This window comes from Paraphaeosphaeria sporulosa, assembly GCF_001642045.1.
Source record: "Paraphaeosphaeria sporulosa strain AP3s5-JAC2a unplaced genomic scaffold CC84scaffold_3, whole genome shotgun sequence".
NCBI classification, from domain to species: domain Eukaryota; kingdom Fungi; phylum Ascomycota; class Dothideomycetes; order Pleosporales; family Didymosphaeriaceae; genus Paraphaeosphaeria; species Paraphaeosphaeria sporulosa.
Genome location: NW_017253362.1, coordinates 1,776,391 through 1,791,773, shown reverse-complemented (window position 1 = coordinate 1,791,773; position 15,383 = coordinate 1,776,391). Strand labels below are relative to the sequence as shown.

The 15,383-nt window shown below is 54.5% G+C and overlaps 5 protein-coding genes across 5 annotated transcripts; 4 read left to right on the top strand and 1 right to left on the bottom strand.

Moving 5' to 3' along the window:
• Positions 1-110: 110 nt before the first annotated feature.
• Positions 111-6,728, top strand: CC84DRAFT_1115015 (beta subunit of fatty acid synthase). The gene is made up of 2 exons (XM_018175416.1): positions 111-5,508; positions 5,557-6,728. The coding sequence occupies exons 1-2, from the start codon at positions 288-290 to the stop codon at positions 6,630-6,632; spliced, it is 6,297 nt and encodes a 2,098-aa protein (XP_018038856.1). The 5' UTR covers positions 111-287; the 3' UTR covers positions 6,633-6,728.
• Positions 6,729-7,187: 459 nt separating this feature from the next.
• Positions 7,188-7,934, top strand: CC84DRAFT_580328 (uncharacterized protein). Its single transcript, XM_018186748.1, has one exon. It carries the CDS (start codon positions 7,348-7,350, stop codon positions 7,840-7,842), a length of 495 nt encoding a protein of 164 aa, XP_018038855.1. The 5' UTR covers positions 7,188-7,347; the 3' UTR covers positions 7,843-7,934.
• CC84DRAFT_580469 (uncharacterized protein) lies at positions 7,530-8,854 on the top strand. Its single transcript, XM_018186750.1, has 2 exons — positions 7,530-7,791; positions 7,931-8,854. The coding sequence occupies exon 2, from the start codon at positions 8,027-8,029 to the stop codon at positions 8,687-8,689; it is 663 nt and encodes a 220-aa protein (XP_018038854.1). The 5' UTR covers positions 7,530-7,791; positions 7,931-8,026; the 3' UTR covers positions 8,690-8,854.
• Positions 8,855-9,503: 649 nt separating this feature from the next.
• On the top strand, positions 9,504-11,531 carry CC84DRAFT_1115013 (glutaminase). The gene is made up of 2 exons (XM_018175415.1): positions 9,504-9,854; positions 9,946-11,531. The coding sequence occupies exons 1-2, from the start codon at positions 9,666-9,668 to the stop codon at positions 11,146-11,148; spliced, it is 1,392 nt and encodes a 463-aa protein (XP_018038853.1). The 5' UTR covers positions 9,504-9,665; the 3' UTR covers positions 11,149-11,531.
• A 121-nt stretch (positions 11,532-11,652) lies between these two features.
• On the bottom strand, positions 11,653-15,114 carry CC84DRAFT_1203849 (uncharacterized protein). The gene is made up of 2 exons (XM_018181857.1): positions 14,926-15,114; positions 11,653-14,879 (listed from the first exon to the last, which is right to left on the bottom strand). Exons 1-2 carry the CDS (start codon positions 15,083-15,085, stop codon positions 11,740-11,742), a joined length of 3,300 nt encoding a protein of 1,099 aa, XP_018038852.1. The 5' UTR covers positions 15,086-15,114; the 3' UTR covers positions 11,653-11,739.
• Between the last annotated feature and the right edge of the window lie 269 nt (positions 15,115-15,383).

Below are 15,383 nucleotides of genomic sequence, written 5' to 3'. Positions count from 1 at the left end.
GCGGCTGCCTTGGACCGCGGTGCGTGCGAGTTGCACCTTCCAGCGCCCTCGCAAGCTCTTCCCAATCGGGCATACACACTGGTCCCAGTCCATGAGCTCACCACGCCAGATCCAAACCTTCCCGCACCACCGTGCCCGTCGCTCCTTCTGCCTAGAACACCGGTAAGAGCGCCCGAGCTGCGAGACGTGTCCCCCCGAGCTCCCCGTGAGCATTGAAGCTCGAGACGTGAAGCTCTGCCCCACATAAAGCCACTTCGCACAATTGGCCGCAAAACATACTGACCACCATGGCAGGCCTCACTCGCCCAGCTTCACCGGTAAAAGGAACCACCAAGATGTTCGGATCTGGCCCACAGACCGGCATTTCGACGCCTCGCACGCAGGCGTCGCTGCGCCCGCTCGTCCTCTCACACGGCTCCCTCGAATACACGCTGCTCATCCCCGTTGCGCTGCACTACAATGCTCAGCAATTGCGGGATGTGTTCAAGGCGACCCTTCCTGAGCCCACAGACGAACTAGCACAAGACGATGAGCCCTCATCAGTACCCGAGTTGGTGGCTCGGTATCTGGGCTTCATCGCCAAGGAGGTCGAGGAGGGCGAGGACCCTGACACCTTCGAAGAGGTCCTGAAGCTGGTCCTCCAGGAGTTTGAGCGTGCTTTCCTCCGCGGCAATGAGGTGCACGCACTTGCTGCGACGCTGCCGGGCATCACCGACAAGAAGCTCATCACGGTTCAATCGTACTATGCTGCCCGTGCAGCGGCCGACAGGCCGATCAAGTACCACGAGTCCGCGCTGCTCCGCGAAGCTTCCGACGAGAATGCTTTCATATACGCTGTTCTCGGCGGCCAGGGCAACATCGAGGAGTACTTTGATGAGCTGCGCGAGATTTACACCGCATACCCCTCCTTCGTTGAGGACTTCATTGCCGCCGAAGCGCAACATTTGCTTACGCTGTCGCGTGACCCGCGTGCAGAGAAGCTGTACTCCAAGGGTCTCGATGTAATGCGATGGCTCAACAACCGGGACTCCCAGCCCGACACCGATTACCTCGTTTCTGCGCCCGTCAGTCTTCCCTTGATTGGGTTGACGCAGCTCGCCCACTACGTTGTCACTTGCAGAGTTCTTGGAAGCCACCCTGGGCACTTCCGCAGCCGCATGAGCGGTGTCACTGGCCATTCTCAGGGTGTTGTGACCGCTGCAGCCATCGCTGAGTCCAAGAACTGGGAGACGTTCGAGCAGGCCGCCAAGCGGGCCATCGAGATCCTCTTCTGGATTGGATCTCGAAGCCAACAAGCCTACCCTCGCACATCGCTTGCGCCTACTGTGCTGCAAGACTCCGTGGACAATGGAGAAGGCACCCCCACCCCTATGTTGTCCATCCGCGATCTCTCCCGGAAAGCGGTCCAGGACCACATCGATGCCACGAACCAGCACTTGCCACCAGAGAGACACATTGCGATCTCTTTGGTCAACAGCGCTCGCAACTTTGTCGTCACGGGCCCTCCTATTTCGTTGTACGGTCTTAATTTGCGCCTACGAAAAGTCAAGGCTCCTACTGGCCTGGACCAGACACGAATCCCTTTCACAGAGCGCAAGGTCCGGTTTGTCAATCGCTTCCTTCCGATCACTGCCCCCTTCCACAGTCCCTACCTTGCAGAGGCGGCGAAGCAGCTTGAGGAAGATCTCAAGGATATCCACATTTCTCCTCGTGACCTCGGTATCGCTATGTACGATACACACACTGGTGAAGATCTTCGCGAGTCATCAGAAGACGATGTCGTTCCGAGGCTCGTGCGCATGATCACGAATGACTCTGTCGAATGGGAGAAGGCTACCGTATTCCCCAGGGCCACGCACATTCTCGACTTCGGCCCTGGTGGCATTTCTGGTCTGGGTGTTTTGACCAACCGGAACAAGGACGGAACGGGTGTCCGAGTCATCTTAGCGGGCGCACTTGATGGTCAAAACCCCGAGGTCGGATACAAGCCTGAGATCTTTGACCGCGACTTTGACCATGCTGTCAAATACGCGATTGACTGGGTCAAGGAGCATGGCCCGCGTCTAGTGAAGACATCCACTGGACAGACCTACGTCGACACCAAGATGAGCCGCATGCTTGGACTTCCTCCCGTCATGGTCGCCGGCATGACGCCCTGCACAGTTCCTTGGGACTTTGTGGCCGCTACAATGAACGCTGGCTACGAGATTGAGCTTGCGGGCGGTGGCTACTACAACGAGAAGACAATGACTGCTGCGATCACCAAGGTTGAGAAGGCGATCACGCCTGGTCGCGGTATCACAGTCAACTTGATTTATGTCAACCCACGTGCTATGGCTTGGCAGATTCCCCTTCTGGGTAAGCTGCGCGCTGAGGGTGTTCCCATTGAGGGTTTGACCATCGGTGCTGGTGTCCCATCGATCGAAGTTGCCAACGAGTACATTGAGACCCTAGGCATCAAGCACATCGCTTTCAAACCTGGCTCCGTCGAGGCTATCCAGCAGACCATCAACATTGCCAAGGCGAACCCTGGATTCCCCGTCTTGCTGCAATGGACCGGTGGCCGCGGCGGAGGTCACCACTCTTTCGAGGATTTCCATCAACCCATCCTCCAAATGTACAGCCGCATCCGAAAGTGCGACAACCTCATCCTTGTCGCAGGATCCGGATTTGGTGGCGCGGAGGACACTTACCCTTACCTCACTGGTACCTGGTCTACTGCGTTCGGCTACCCTCCCATGCCGTTTGATGGATGCCTTTTTGGTAGTCGCATGATGACTGCTAAGGAAGCATACACTTCTAAGGCAGCCAAGCAGGCTATCGTCGACGCGCCCGGTCTCGACGATGGTGACTGGGAGAAGACATACAAGGGACCTGCTGGCGGAGTCATCACTGTCCGATCTGAGATGGGTGAACCGATCCACAAGTTGGCCACTCGCGGTGTGCTGTTCTGGCACGAAATGGACCAGAAGATCTTCAGCTTGGACAAGGCCAAGCGTATTCCCGAGCTGAAGAAGATGCGCGAGCACATCATCACCAAGTTGAACAACGACTTCCAGAAGGTCTGGTTCGGTCGCAACAAGCATGGCGAGTCTGTCGACCTTGAGGACATGACCTATGCCGAGGTTGTGCAGCGTATGGTCGACCTCATGTACGTCAAGCACCAGGACCGCTGGATTGACCAGAGCTTGAAGCGATTGACAGGCGACTTTATTCGTCGTCTCGAGGAGCGCTTCAGCACCTCCAGTAGCGAGTCGCTCATCCAAACGTACGAGGAGCTGAACACGCCATACCAGACTATCGGGAAGGTTTTCAAGGCGTACCCCGAAGCCTCAGAGCAGCTCATCAACGCCCAGGACGTCCAGCACTTCCTGCTGCTTTGCCAGCGTCGCGGACAGAAGCCTGTGCCCTTTGTTCCTGTCCTTGACGACACTTTCGAGTTCTTCTTCAAGAAGGATTCCCTGTGGCAGTCCGAGGACTTGGATGCCGTCGTTGACCAAGACGTCGGCAGGACTTGTATCTTGCAAGGCCCAATGGCTGTGAAGTACTCCACTAAGGTTGATGAACCCGTAAAGGAGATCTTGGACGGAGTCCACAATGGCCACATCCAATACCTGCTCCGCGACGTGTACGGCGGAGATGAGTCAAAGGTTCCAGTCATCGAGTACTTCGGCAGTAAGCCTGTCGAAAGCATCGAAGGTGTCGAGGTGGATGGACTCACGGTATCTCAGCTCGAGAACAAGATTGTGTACCGACTTTCGGCTGCTCCCAACTCCGTTCTCCCTGCGGTAAAGCCCTGGCTGCATCTCCTTGCTGGCGCTACCTATTCCTGGAGGCACGCGTTCTTTGCCGCCGATATTTTCGTTCAGGGACAGCGATTCCAAACCAACCCCGTCGCCAGGATTTTTGCTCCCACGCCCGGCATGATTGTCGAGATTGCCAACCCCAAGGAGCCAGCCAAGACAGTCATCACTGTCAAGGAGCCTCACAACGGTGGAAAGCATATCAAGACAATCGAAGTCAGCTTGGTCAAGGACGAGATCGTTCTTAACATGTTCGAAGAGCGCACAGCTCTCAAGCAGCCTGTTGCCTTGCCGCTCAAGTTCCACTACCGCCCAGAGTACGGATACGCTCCTATTCACGAAGTCATGGAGGCCCGCAACGACCGAATCAAGGAGTTTTACTATAAGATCTGGTTCGGCGAAGAAGCGTGCCCCTTCGAGACATCTGTCACCTCAAAGTTTGACGGTGGCCGTGCAACCGTCACCAGCGAGGCCATCAACGATTTTGTGCACGCTGTTGGTAACACCGGTGAGGCTTTCGTTGAACGCCCCAACAAGGAGATCTTCGCTCCCATGGATTTCGCAATTGTGGTCGGCTGGAAGGCTATCACAAAGCCCATTTTTCCACGGGCTATTGACGGGGACCTTCTCAAACTTGTCCATCTCTCCAACGGCTTCCGTATGCTCCCAGGCGCAGAGCCGCTGAAGAAGGGCGATGTCCTCGATACTACTGCACAGATCAATGCCGTGCTTAACCAAGACGCTGGCAAAATGGTCGAAGTTTGCGGCACCATCACCCGTGATGGCGTTCCTGTCATGGAGGTCACCAGTCAATTCCTTTACCGCGGCGTGTATGATGACTTCGAGAACACCTTCCAGAGGAAGACGGAGATCCCCATGCAACTCCACTTGGCTACTAGCAAGGATGTTGCTATCTTGCGCTCTAAGGAATGGTTCAACATGGATGAACCAGACGTGGAGCTACTGAACAAGACCTTGACCTTCAAGCTCGAAAGTTTTGTTAGGTACAAGAACAAGACTGCGTTTTCCGACGTTCAGACCATCGGCGAGGTGTTGCTTGAGCTCCCCACCAAGGAGATCATCCAGATTGCCTCTGTTGAGTACTCCTCTGGCACGTCTTATGGCAACCCAGTGCTCGACTACTTGGAGCGTAACGGATCTGCAACGGATCAGCCTGTCAACTTCGAGAACCCAATTCCGCTGAATGGCAAGACCCCTCTCACGTTGAAGGCTCCTGCTTCCAACGAGACATATGCGCGAGTGTCTGGCGACTACAACCCCATCCACGTATCTCGTGTCTTCTCGAGCTACGCCAATCTGCCCGGCACCATTACCCACGGCATGTACTCCAGTGCGGCCGTTCGTAGCCTGGTCGAGACGTGGGCCGCTGAGAACCACATCGGTCGTGTCAGAAGCTACCACGTGAACCTCGTGGGCATGGTGTTGCCTGATGACCTCTTGGACGTCAAGCTTCAGCACACTGGCATGGTGTCTGGACGCAAGATTATCAAGATCGAAGTCAGCAACAAAGAGACCGAAGACAAGGTCCTCTTGGGCGAGGCCGAGGTCGAGCAACCTACTACCTCGTACGTGTTCACTGGTCAAGGTTCGCAAGAGCAAGGCATGGGTATGGATCTCTATGCCAGTAGCCCCGTGGCCAAGGAGGTCTGGGATCGCGCCGACAAGCATTTCATGGACAACTATGGTAAGTTCTGCCCTGTGGAATGGTCATGGCAGTTCTAATGTTCTCCAGGTTTCGCTATCACCAATATTGTCAAGAACAACCCGAAGGAGCTGACCATCCACTTCGGTGGACCCGTTGGTAAAGCCATTCGCCAGAACTATATGTCGATGACCTTCGAGACTGTCGGTTCTGATGGTAGCGTCAAGTCGGAGAAGATCTTCAAGGAGATCGATGAAACCACCACTTCGTACACTTACCGATCCCCAACCGGCCTGCTGTCCGCGACCCAGTTCACCCAGCCCGCTCTTACTCTCATGGAGAAGGCATCGTTCGAAGACATGCGCTCCAAGGGGCTGGTGCAGCGTGACAGTACCTTCGCCGGACACTCGCTCGGAGAGTACTCCGCACTCGCCGCTCTCGCTGAGGTCATGCCTATTGAGAGCTTAGTATCCGTTGTGTTCTACCGTGGTCTGACGATGCAGGTCGCTGTTGAGCGCGACGAGACCGGACGATCCAACTACTCCATGTGCGCTGTCAACCCAAGCAGGATCTCGAAGACGTTCAACGAGCAAGCATTGCAGTACGTTGTGGAGAACATCTCCGAGCAGACTGGATGGCTGTTGGAAATTGTCAACTACAACATTGCCAATATGCAATACGTCTGCGCTGGTGACCTTCGGGCTCTGGACTGCCTCACCAACGTCACCAACTACCTCAAGGCCCAGAAGATCGACATCCAGGCGCTCATGCAGAGCATGTCCATCGAGGATGTCAAGGCGCACCTCGTGGAAATCATTCAGGAGTGTGCCAAGCAAACAGAAGCCAAGCCCAAGCCGCTCGACCTCCAGCGTGGCTTCGCCACGATCCCGCTCAAGGGTATCGATGTGCCCTTCCATAGCACCTTCTTGCGATCTGGTGTCAAGCCGTTCCGTAACTTCTTGCTCAAGAAAATCCACAAGACATCGATCGACCCCTCGAAGCTTGTCGGCAAGTATATTCCTAACGTCACTGCGAAGCCCTTCGCTCTGACGAAGGAGTACTTTGAGGATGTGTACAAGTTGACGAATTCGCCCAAGATTGGCAACATCCTTGCCAACTGGGACAAGTACGAGGAGAAGGAAGAGCCCACGACTGCGGCCGCTTAGACAGCTTGTACGAGTTGTTTGATGTTTGTGTTGCGGTTGGCGTTCTGGTTAGGTAGAATTGCGATATCCACCTTCGTAGATGCTCGGTAGACGGCGTCATGTATGAAAACTTTACGTAGTACAGCTTTAGTAATGATCCAGCTTCAGAACCACTATGTTATTCTTTCTGCCACGCTTCGATGGTCTGTAATGGCCATTGAACGCTGCGAAATGTATTCCGCAAGGCATGTGGGATCTCCATCCAATTGGACGCAAGCGAAGTACGAGGAGCGCGCAGGCTGGTGCATATTTCGAAACAAGAAAGTGGGACCCTGGCACAGCTCATGCTGCGGTAACTCACTGAATGAAATTTTTGTAAACCTTCTGTGTAGAAGTTTAGTGTGAGTACTCGGGGTAGGACCTGCTGCGAAGAGTCCCCCAGGGTCGGCCCGTGTGGGCTCAACATTCTTTCCGGCTTGATGGCTGCGCCTACTCCGCCACTGCCCTCTGCAGGGACAGCCTGACAAGGCACTTGGCTGCACTACATAAAGGCCCTGCATGATCTACGTCCTCGAAGACTCTTTCATTTACCTCTGCTTGTTACGATCGCTTCTTCGGCAAAAGACATGCGTACTACACAATAAGGTAGCACACAAGTATTTCGCAAGTATCGACGGACAAGTTTTGACGTTTTTGTTTTCTGTCGCGCCAATATTATTCGTGTTCACGGGCATCGATGGCTTTTGCGCAGCCAAAAGCCACTCCTGAGTACAATAAGAAGCGCAAGGTCGACACAGGCGACTTGAACCCTTGGCCTTGGAATGGCTGGTCATACCTGGAATTCAAAAAACACTTTCCGGAGGCAGAAAGGACGGCGATGATAAGAGCCAGAGAAAAACAAGGGGAGAAAGCAGTGTCTACATTCAGATACGCGCCTTTGCCTCAGTTGCGTCGTATAATTCGTCTCATTGAGATTTATCCAGACAGATCTCCCAATGGGTTGATCCGGTGTCGGATGCGGCGTATGCTTATCTGCGAGGGAAGCCAACCGTATACTTGCCTTTCATATACTTGGGGTTCTCCCACGGAGGAGCCACGCAACAGCATTGTTATCGAAGAACCGGAGTTTCAACGCATTGGCGTTTTTACGATACGCCAGAACCTATATGAGTTCCTCGAGGCAAGTGTAATGCAAATTTCTCTGGTCTATAGTGGCAGCTTCACCATGTAAGCGACCGCAGCGGCCAAACAAGACTGCCTCTACCCCCTTAGAATAACAGATGCAACGCGTTTGCTGATTTTCTTTTATCCTTGCGTAGGTAGCCAAGGTCAAATATGCTTCTACTCCTTTCTGGATAGACGCAGTATGCATCGATCAGAACAGTGACCAAGAACGAAATCACTAAGTCCGACAAATGGGCGACATCTACCGTAATGCAGAGCGTGTCATTTCCTGGCTCGGAACCGGTTTCCTGGTCTCCAACTTCATCAAGGGTCCCAGCTACTCGATGGACGATGTCTATAGCAGGACCGAACGAGGTTTTCGCGCTTTCAGCAAGCACAAATATTGGAGCCGAGCCTGGATCACACAAGAAGTGACACTGGCACGCAAACTCATACTTGCCGCTGGCGATGAAGAAGTTGCGTTTGACGTGTTACCTGGGATCATTCGCGAATCCGTGTTACCGCATAGCGCAGATTCACTCGATGGTCAACGCTTTATGTATTTACTCCATCTCTTTCGTGAGAAATCTTGCAGTATTGCAAAAGACCGAATCTTCTCACTCCTCGATCTCTGCGACGGACAGGATCGATCCCGCATCACCGTCGACTACAGTACTTCCGACGCCGAGCTTTTCGTCGAAATCATCCGGGCCTGGGAAGACTCACTGTGTTTCTGCACTGTATCCCTCGTACGTGCAGCGCTAAATTTAGACTACCTCGATATTCCGCCCCACCCATACATCAACATAAGGCTGAAAAGACATGATGACCAGGACTGCATGTGCGCCTCCACGTTAAGAATATCCCTTGGGAGTCGATCAAAGGCCTTCTCTTCTGTTCCGAATATGCTATAGCACAGCTGGGCTGTCTTGCCTCGGCACGAGATTTACTTTGCACTGAGACGAAAGAGCCTGAAATGTACAATTTGCATCTCTTGCCGTGGAGGTCTGATCTATCGTTGCAGCAATATGTTCCAGATGATAGTGTCAGTGTGAAGGTGCGGATCAAAAAAGACCTTTTGGAGGATGTATATGAGTTGCGGGTACCATTACGGACATTGACAGCGCTGGTGACACATTGGCATGCACGAGCATTGATGCCGTTGGGTACACATTATTGGCCGGTGGGTCCGCACATGCAGGAGGCTTTTGGGTCCTGCGAAGGTGTGCACAGCGATGAGGTACTACCAGGTCACAACCTTGACAATGGACCTTCGAGATGACGGGTCATAATGGCCAACAGTCCAAATTGGTGATTTTCGAGGCTGTGCAATCTTAGGATATGCTATTAGACTATAACTTTACAACTTTATTATAGAATAAGTTTCAACTGTACGATGACTGCTCTAGACGACAGCTTTCTGTGTCAGCCCTCGTGGGAACGGTTTGCTGAGTAGGCTGTAGCCAATGCGGCCGCGGCGAATGCCTACACAGGCAGCACCACAACATGACGATATCACTTGCATCTGGCTTGAGTCGTCCCTCTACAGCAGGAAACATACCAGCAAATAGAGCAGTGGATGACCACCACAGTGGCCGAAAACCTTCCCCAAGACACCGGGCACCATTCCGATTATCCATTGAGTTAGTCCGTACGCGGTTAGTCAACAGAAGCACTTTGGTCCACTAACCAACTCGTCCGTCGTCATGCTGCCAAGGATGCTGCTCGGCGCAAAGGTTTTGTGATACTTGGAAGTAGGGTTGCTCCTGGCAATTTTCAGTGTCAGCTAAGACTCTGCCGACACAGATCAAGCTAACCACCACCACTACGTCTCCAGTTCCGCCAATTGCTTTCACACAGCCGTCACGTCCGTATCGCGAATACGAAGCAATGAAATCCCCTATCCCGGACTATCTCACGAAGGTGCTTGAGAATGCGCGCGCTAACGACGATGGCGCACCCGCTGCGTACATCGAAACGCTGGCCAATGCAGACACGTCTAAGATGGCGGTAGCGCTAGCCACGGTTGATGGAAAAGTGTACTCGGCCGGGGACGACCAAGTTGAATTTTCTATCCAAGTAAGTGCTCATGCGTTCCTCCACAAATCGTGGCTACGAAGTCTACTTTTCTGCTGTTCAAACGAACTGATCACACGCGATACCCGCTCAGTCCATTTCCAAAGCCTTCGTATATGCCCTTGCAATTGAAGATGCTGGTCTATCCCGTGTGCTCGAGAAGATTGGCGTTGAGCCCTCCGGGGACAAGTTCAACCACCTTTCGCTGGAGAAAAAGACAAACCGGCCCATGAACCCCATGATCAATGCTGGAGCCATCACCGCGCACTCGCTCGTCGTGGGTCCCGATGCTACACTCGAGGAGCGGACAGACCGCATCCTCAACGCATTGTCCAAGCTAGCTGGACGACAACTCCACGTGGACGAGGAAGTCTACGAAGCCGAACTACGGGATGCGGACCGCAACATGGCAATCGGCTACATGCTAAAGGCTGCGGGAATCATATCTTGCGATCCGCGAGTCGTTGTCAAGGGCTACATCCGCCAGTGCGCAATCAATGTAACTGTGAACGACCTGGCTATCATGGCTGCTACGCTCTGCAACGCAGGCGTGCATCCCGTCACGTGCGAGCGAATCATGCCCCAATTGAGCGTCCGCCAGGTTCTGTCCGTCATGACGACGTGCGGCATGTACGACGCCGCCGGCGACTGGGTCTCGCGGGTTGGGTTTCCAGCGAAATCCGGGGTCGCTGGGGGCATAATCGGTGCGCTGCCGGGGCAAGTCGGGATTGCAGCCTTTTCTCCCAAGCTCGACGAGCGCGGCAATTCTGTGCGCGGCGTCATCATGTGCGAACAGCTTTCCAACGACATGGGCCTGCACATGATGGACGTGAGCCAACTGGCGCGCGCGACAGTGCAGACGCACGTGGCCAGAATCGTCGCGGGCAAGCATGAACCGCACCACCCGCACTGCAACAAGGACGTCGTGGTCTTCAAGATGCGTGGTGCCGTCCGATTTGCAGGCTCAGAACGTCTGACGCGCGCCATCGCGCGAGAATTGGGAGACCCAGACCCCAGGGATCCTGGCTCCGGAGCACATTCAGACGCCTGTGCTGTGGTGTTCTCGTTTCGCGATGCCTACTCGCTCAGCTCCATTGCGCGTCGCATTGTCCATGAGGACGTCAATCGGCTGCTCTCGGATGGGAAGTCGGTGGTTGTGATTGATCCCTCGCGTGTGCTGGAATGGGATCTGAAGACGAACCCAAAGTATCCTGTTGTCGTGGAAAATGAGACACAAGCCTTGGATCACATCGGAGGCGCGGGATGCAAGGCGGTGTCTCAGGACGATTCCTGGTGAGGACTTGGTTGTATTATGGATTTCTGTATACCCGGCCTCTCTAAGCATCTATATCGCGACTCGAACGCGCCCCGCCGCCGTTCATCCCATCCCACCACCCTCACTTCGCCAAAAATGGCAAAAGCTAAAAGCCACTTCGAAGCCCGGCTCAAAGAAACCAATTTCTCGATTTTTTGTTTGATTTGGTGACTATTTCCTGAACATTTGGGTACATGTAGGTGAGGTTGGTCAGCTGGGGATGGTCATGGTGAGGTGAGGTGAGGTTGGGACAGTAGTGAAGGCAGGCGCCATATCTGAGGCAAGAGCGCCTTCCGAGTCAACCCATTGGCTGACAGGAGCCAGCTTGTTCATATGGTAAATGATATTGTTCTGGTGACAAGAACCACATACGAGGGCGCAGAAGTTTGCCAGTAGTGTCAGCGCGCTGCTGGGTAGATAGTTGTGCGCAGCGGCACAGCTCTCAAACAAGACAATTCATCCAACACAGACCGAGACGACAAGGTTGGGTTGACAATATGTACAATTCACATCTACATCTACAGTCTAAAAAGCGTCTACACAATCAATCTTACACATATCATACACGCACCCCTACCACAAATACTCCGCATTGCACAACCGCACCTCCTCTACATCCCGCCACGTCCTATTCCTCACACTCCCCTGCATCGGTAGCACCTTTCTATGCCACAGCCTCGCGAACCGCCGCGCGCCCGCCTCCTCGCTGAACTCCACAACCCACCGATTGTACACCCTGTTCATGATGACCTGATTCATAGCCTGTGCGTCCTGGCCTTCGGCGTCATCGCCCTCACCGCTATCGTTTGGCGAGAGGAAGGTCGTGTACGGGTCGTGCGACTTCACCTCCGCAAGCTTGCGCTTCGTCGATGATGACGCGCGCGGGCTGGCGGTTGACAGCGCCGTGAACCGCGCTTTCAGGTCGACGATGTCACGCAGCCGGTGGATGGACTGATGGTCGTGCAGGAACGGCCACGTGAGGCCGCGGGACAGCGCGTCCTGCATGAAGATCTGGTAGAGGTCGTAGGGGCTCGGCTCGTAGCCCTCAATGTAGAAGAGGACCTTGTGGATGGGTTTGCCTGCGGAGGTCGTTGATGGGACGATGGGCGCATAGCCGCCGTCTGCGATGAGGCGGGCGAGTGCGGGGTTATAAGGTTGGACGACCATGTTAAGGCGGAGGGGCTGGTCCTGGGGGGTCAGGAGGTAGGAGGAGAGGGCGGCGCTGAGGTCCTCGCCATTTTCAAGGAGGCCTGGTGGTGGGGGAATTACAGAGAGGGAACTTGTGGGTCCGTGGAGCTTGCTGAGCCTGTCCAGGCGAGAAGCGTTGCTTTGATATCTGAGGGCAGCCTCAGGGTTCTTGAAGATCAAGTAGTAGAAGGGTAGTCGTTCCAAGCTGAGGGGGTCTCGACCTGGGATGATCTGGTGGATGTCGCCGTCGGGGGCCCACCCCTCTATATGCTGTCCTTGGGGCACGAGGCGTCGGAAGTCGACTTCTGTAAGCTCGGTGCTGCAGTGTAGCAGCTGCAACGCTGTCAATTTCTCAGTTGATCTCTGAAATGCCTTGAGGTACTTTTCGCGACTGCTTTTCGGCTTGACCGTGGGCGCGTACTTCCACACGATGGGTTTTGAGCTGGGTAGGTCGAGCTTTGGGTATGGATTACGTTTGTCGTAGTGGGGCTGAATGTAGTTGCTTGCTTCCGGGAAAAGTTCGGCGAGAAGGGACTGTTCGCTCATCTCCCCTGTTGCCAATGGTGTCTGTGTTGGAGGGGGTGCTGGAGAGGTCTGCGCAGTTTGAGAGTCCACGGAAGGAGTGGGACGAGCATTCATTTTGGAAGGGTTAGGAGAGTCCAAAGATCGCAACATTCGTGCTTGCGTTTGCATCTGGGCTTGGGTAGGGGTCTCGCGAACCAATCTCCGTCTGTCAGTGCTCGCTTTTGTTGCAATGTCGACATCTGGCAATGGATGTGATGCGGTCGCAGACACAGTCAGTTGGGTAGAGTCGTTATCGCTGAGTACCTTTCTTATTTTTTCGTTTGAAAGCTGAGCTTGGGACTTGAGTCCATATCGTCTCACTGGTGCATGATTTGTACTCTGTTCCATTGTCGGCAGTGACAGTTCGGTAAAGTCCGTAGAACTTCGTGATGTGCCATCAAGATCCTGAGTCGTACGTGGGTCGATAGCTGAAGCTACAGTCGGCTTGACAGATGGCACCTTTGCGTCCGAGGTTGCTTGACCGGCGATCTTTTCGTTGAGAAATCTGACCTGTTCAGCCAAATAATCAATCTGGAGTCTCAATTCCGCGTTGTTGGCATCAGGATTCGCGAATGATATAGCAGGCTTGTCTTTGCCTGACAGAGGTGGACCATACTCAGGCGCAGCGTTCACTACCTTCGTCGATGAGCTATCAGACTTGGAGGTAACTGGGGTCGAGCCACCACCCTGAGGCTCGGAATTAGCGCGAAGGTTGCGAAGGGATATCTTATATCCTCTCGCGGCTTTGCTTCTCGGGATTGCGTCTTTGCGAGCGGCAATATCTTGTCCTTGGGGTTTATCATGCAATTTAGTATCCTTATCGCTTTTCGGGTCTCCTGCCTTTTGTCTTGCGTCTGAGTTAGACTGTGGCTCTGGTATTGATGCTTGCGAACTCGATGAAGACTTAGCGACTAGAGGGCGTTGGTGAGCACGAGGTTCAAGGGTTGGGAGTACCCGTGGTTCCGTTGAGTAGGGCTTGCGCTGTGTCGCCTGTCTTGGCCCTGTGAGAGATCTTGTAGAAGTGTTAGACTTCGTTTGCTGTTGCGCTTCTGGCGACGCTAATTTTCTTATAGCGTTGACGGCTTGAGGATGCTTGTGGAACAAGGCGAGCAAGTCGTTGTCTCGTGCCTCGTGTGCCTGGCTAAATAGTGGGCGCAGACTGTGATGAACGCCATGTGCTAATGATGAGGCGCGGGGGCTAGAGAAGGTCTCGAGTGCGCTGGAAGCGGCAAGTAACTCAGCAACGGATCTACGATAGATGTATTCGGCCTTCGGTAGTAACTTGGGAGCATATCGTGCTTTGATATATCCCAGGCAATCTGGGGAAGATTGGACGTGCTCGCCGGCCTGGGCGTATGATTTGAAGGTCTTGAAGCATCTCCAGCATGCGAACAGGGAAGGGGAAACGCGTTGGTCCTTCCGGCAAGCCTCATTGAATAGCCAGTGCTGTACATGGGCTTCTAATGTAGGTAGGGGCGTCTGGCAAGCTATACATGTCTTTCCTTCCTTTCGTATCTGGGTCATACCGCGCGCTACCTCCCAGCCGTTTGGACCCAGCTCTTTCTGGAACCGCAGCCAGTGGGTCGCCCTTGCTGCTCCGTCTACGGCTTCCTCGCGGGTCTGAAAAGCAAGCGGCCAAGATTCGACGTGATTCTCGTTCCATATGTGGTAGCGTAGCTTCTTTGGGTTTTCGAAGGTCTTGTGGCAGACCAGACAAGACGTCCCAGACTGAAGTTCCAACGAGGCAGACGCCGGCGGGGCATCATGCTCGGATGAGGCAGGGGCGCGGGGTTGGTCCTCGAAAGGAGCAGGAGGTGACCGGTTCGGGGGCGCAGGAGGAAGTGACGATGGGGACGGCTTCGCGACTAGTGTAGAGACACGGGCGGCAAGCCCTCGCAGCCAGCCAGCAGCCGGCGCGTCGTGTGAGGAAGAAGCAGCCTCTGCATCGGCCTCCGGTTTTGCTGCTTCGGTTCAGCGGGAGCTTGTTTTGCTACGGCGTGGACAAACCTTCGGTGGCGGGCTGCCCAGGCTCACCTCCGCCCAGCGCGCCGTCACCGCGTCGAGGCGTGCTCTGGTCGCGGGGGCGGTGGGACAGCCAACGGGCGCGGGCAGAGGTGCTCGGGGGTTGCCATGGCCGCAGAGGTCGAGTGAGGCGCGGCGGCGGCATCAATTGGGGTGCCTGGTCACATTGCTCGCTGCGACGCGGCCGCCTATGTCCATATGAAGTTTTTGGAAGCTTCACTTGCGCTTAGTCAGCGACCATCGCCAAAAATCTCCAGGTCCCACCGAGCGCCACAGTGCAGTGTACATAATCGCAGCCGCCATTGGTCTGTCCCGACGAGTCACACAGAATGGGTCCCACGGTATAGTCGCACAGGCATAAACTATTCGAGCTGCGGCCAATTCTTTGCACATCCTGCAGGCGTCCAAGGCTTCCCAACCGAAGCTGGGTACAATTCAAGTCA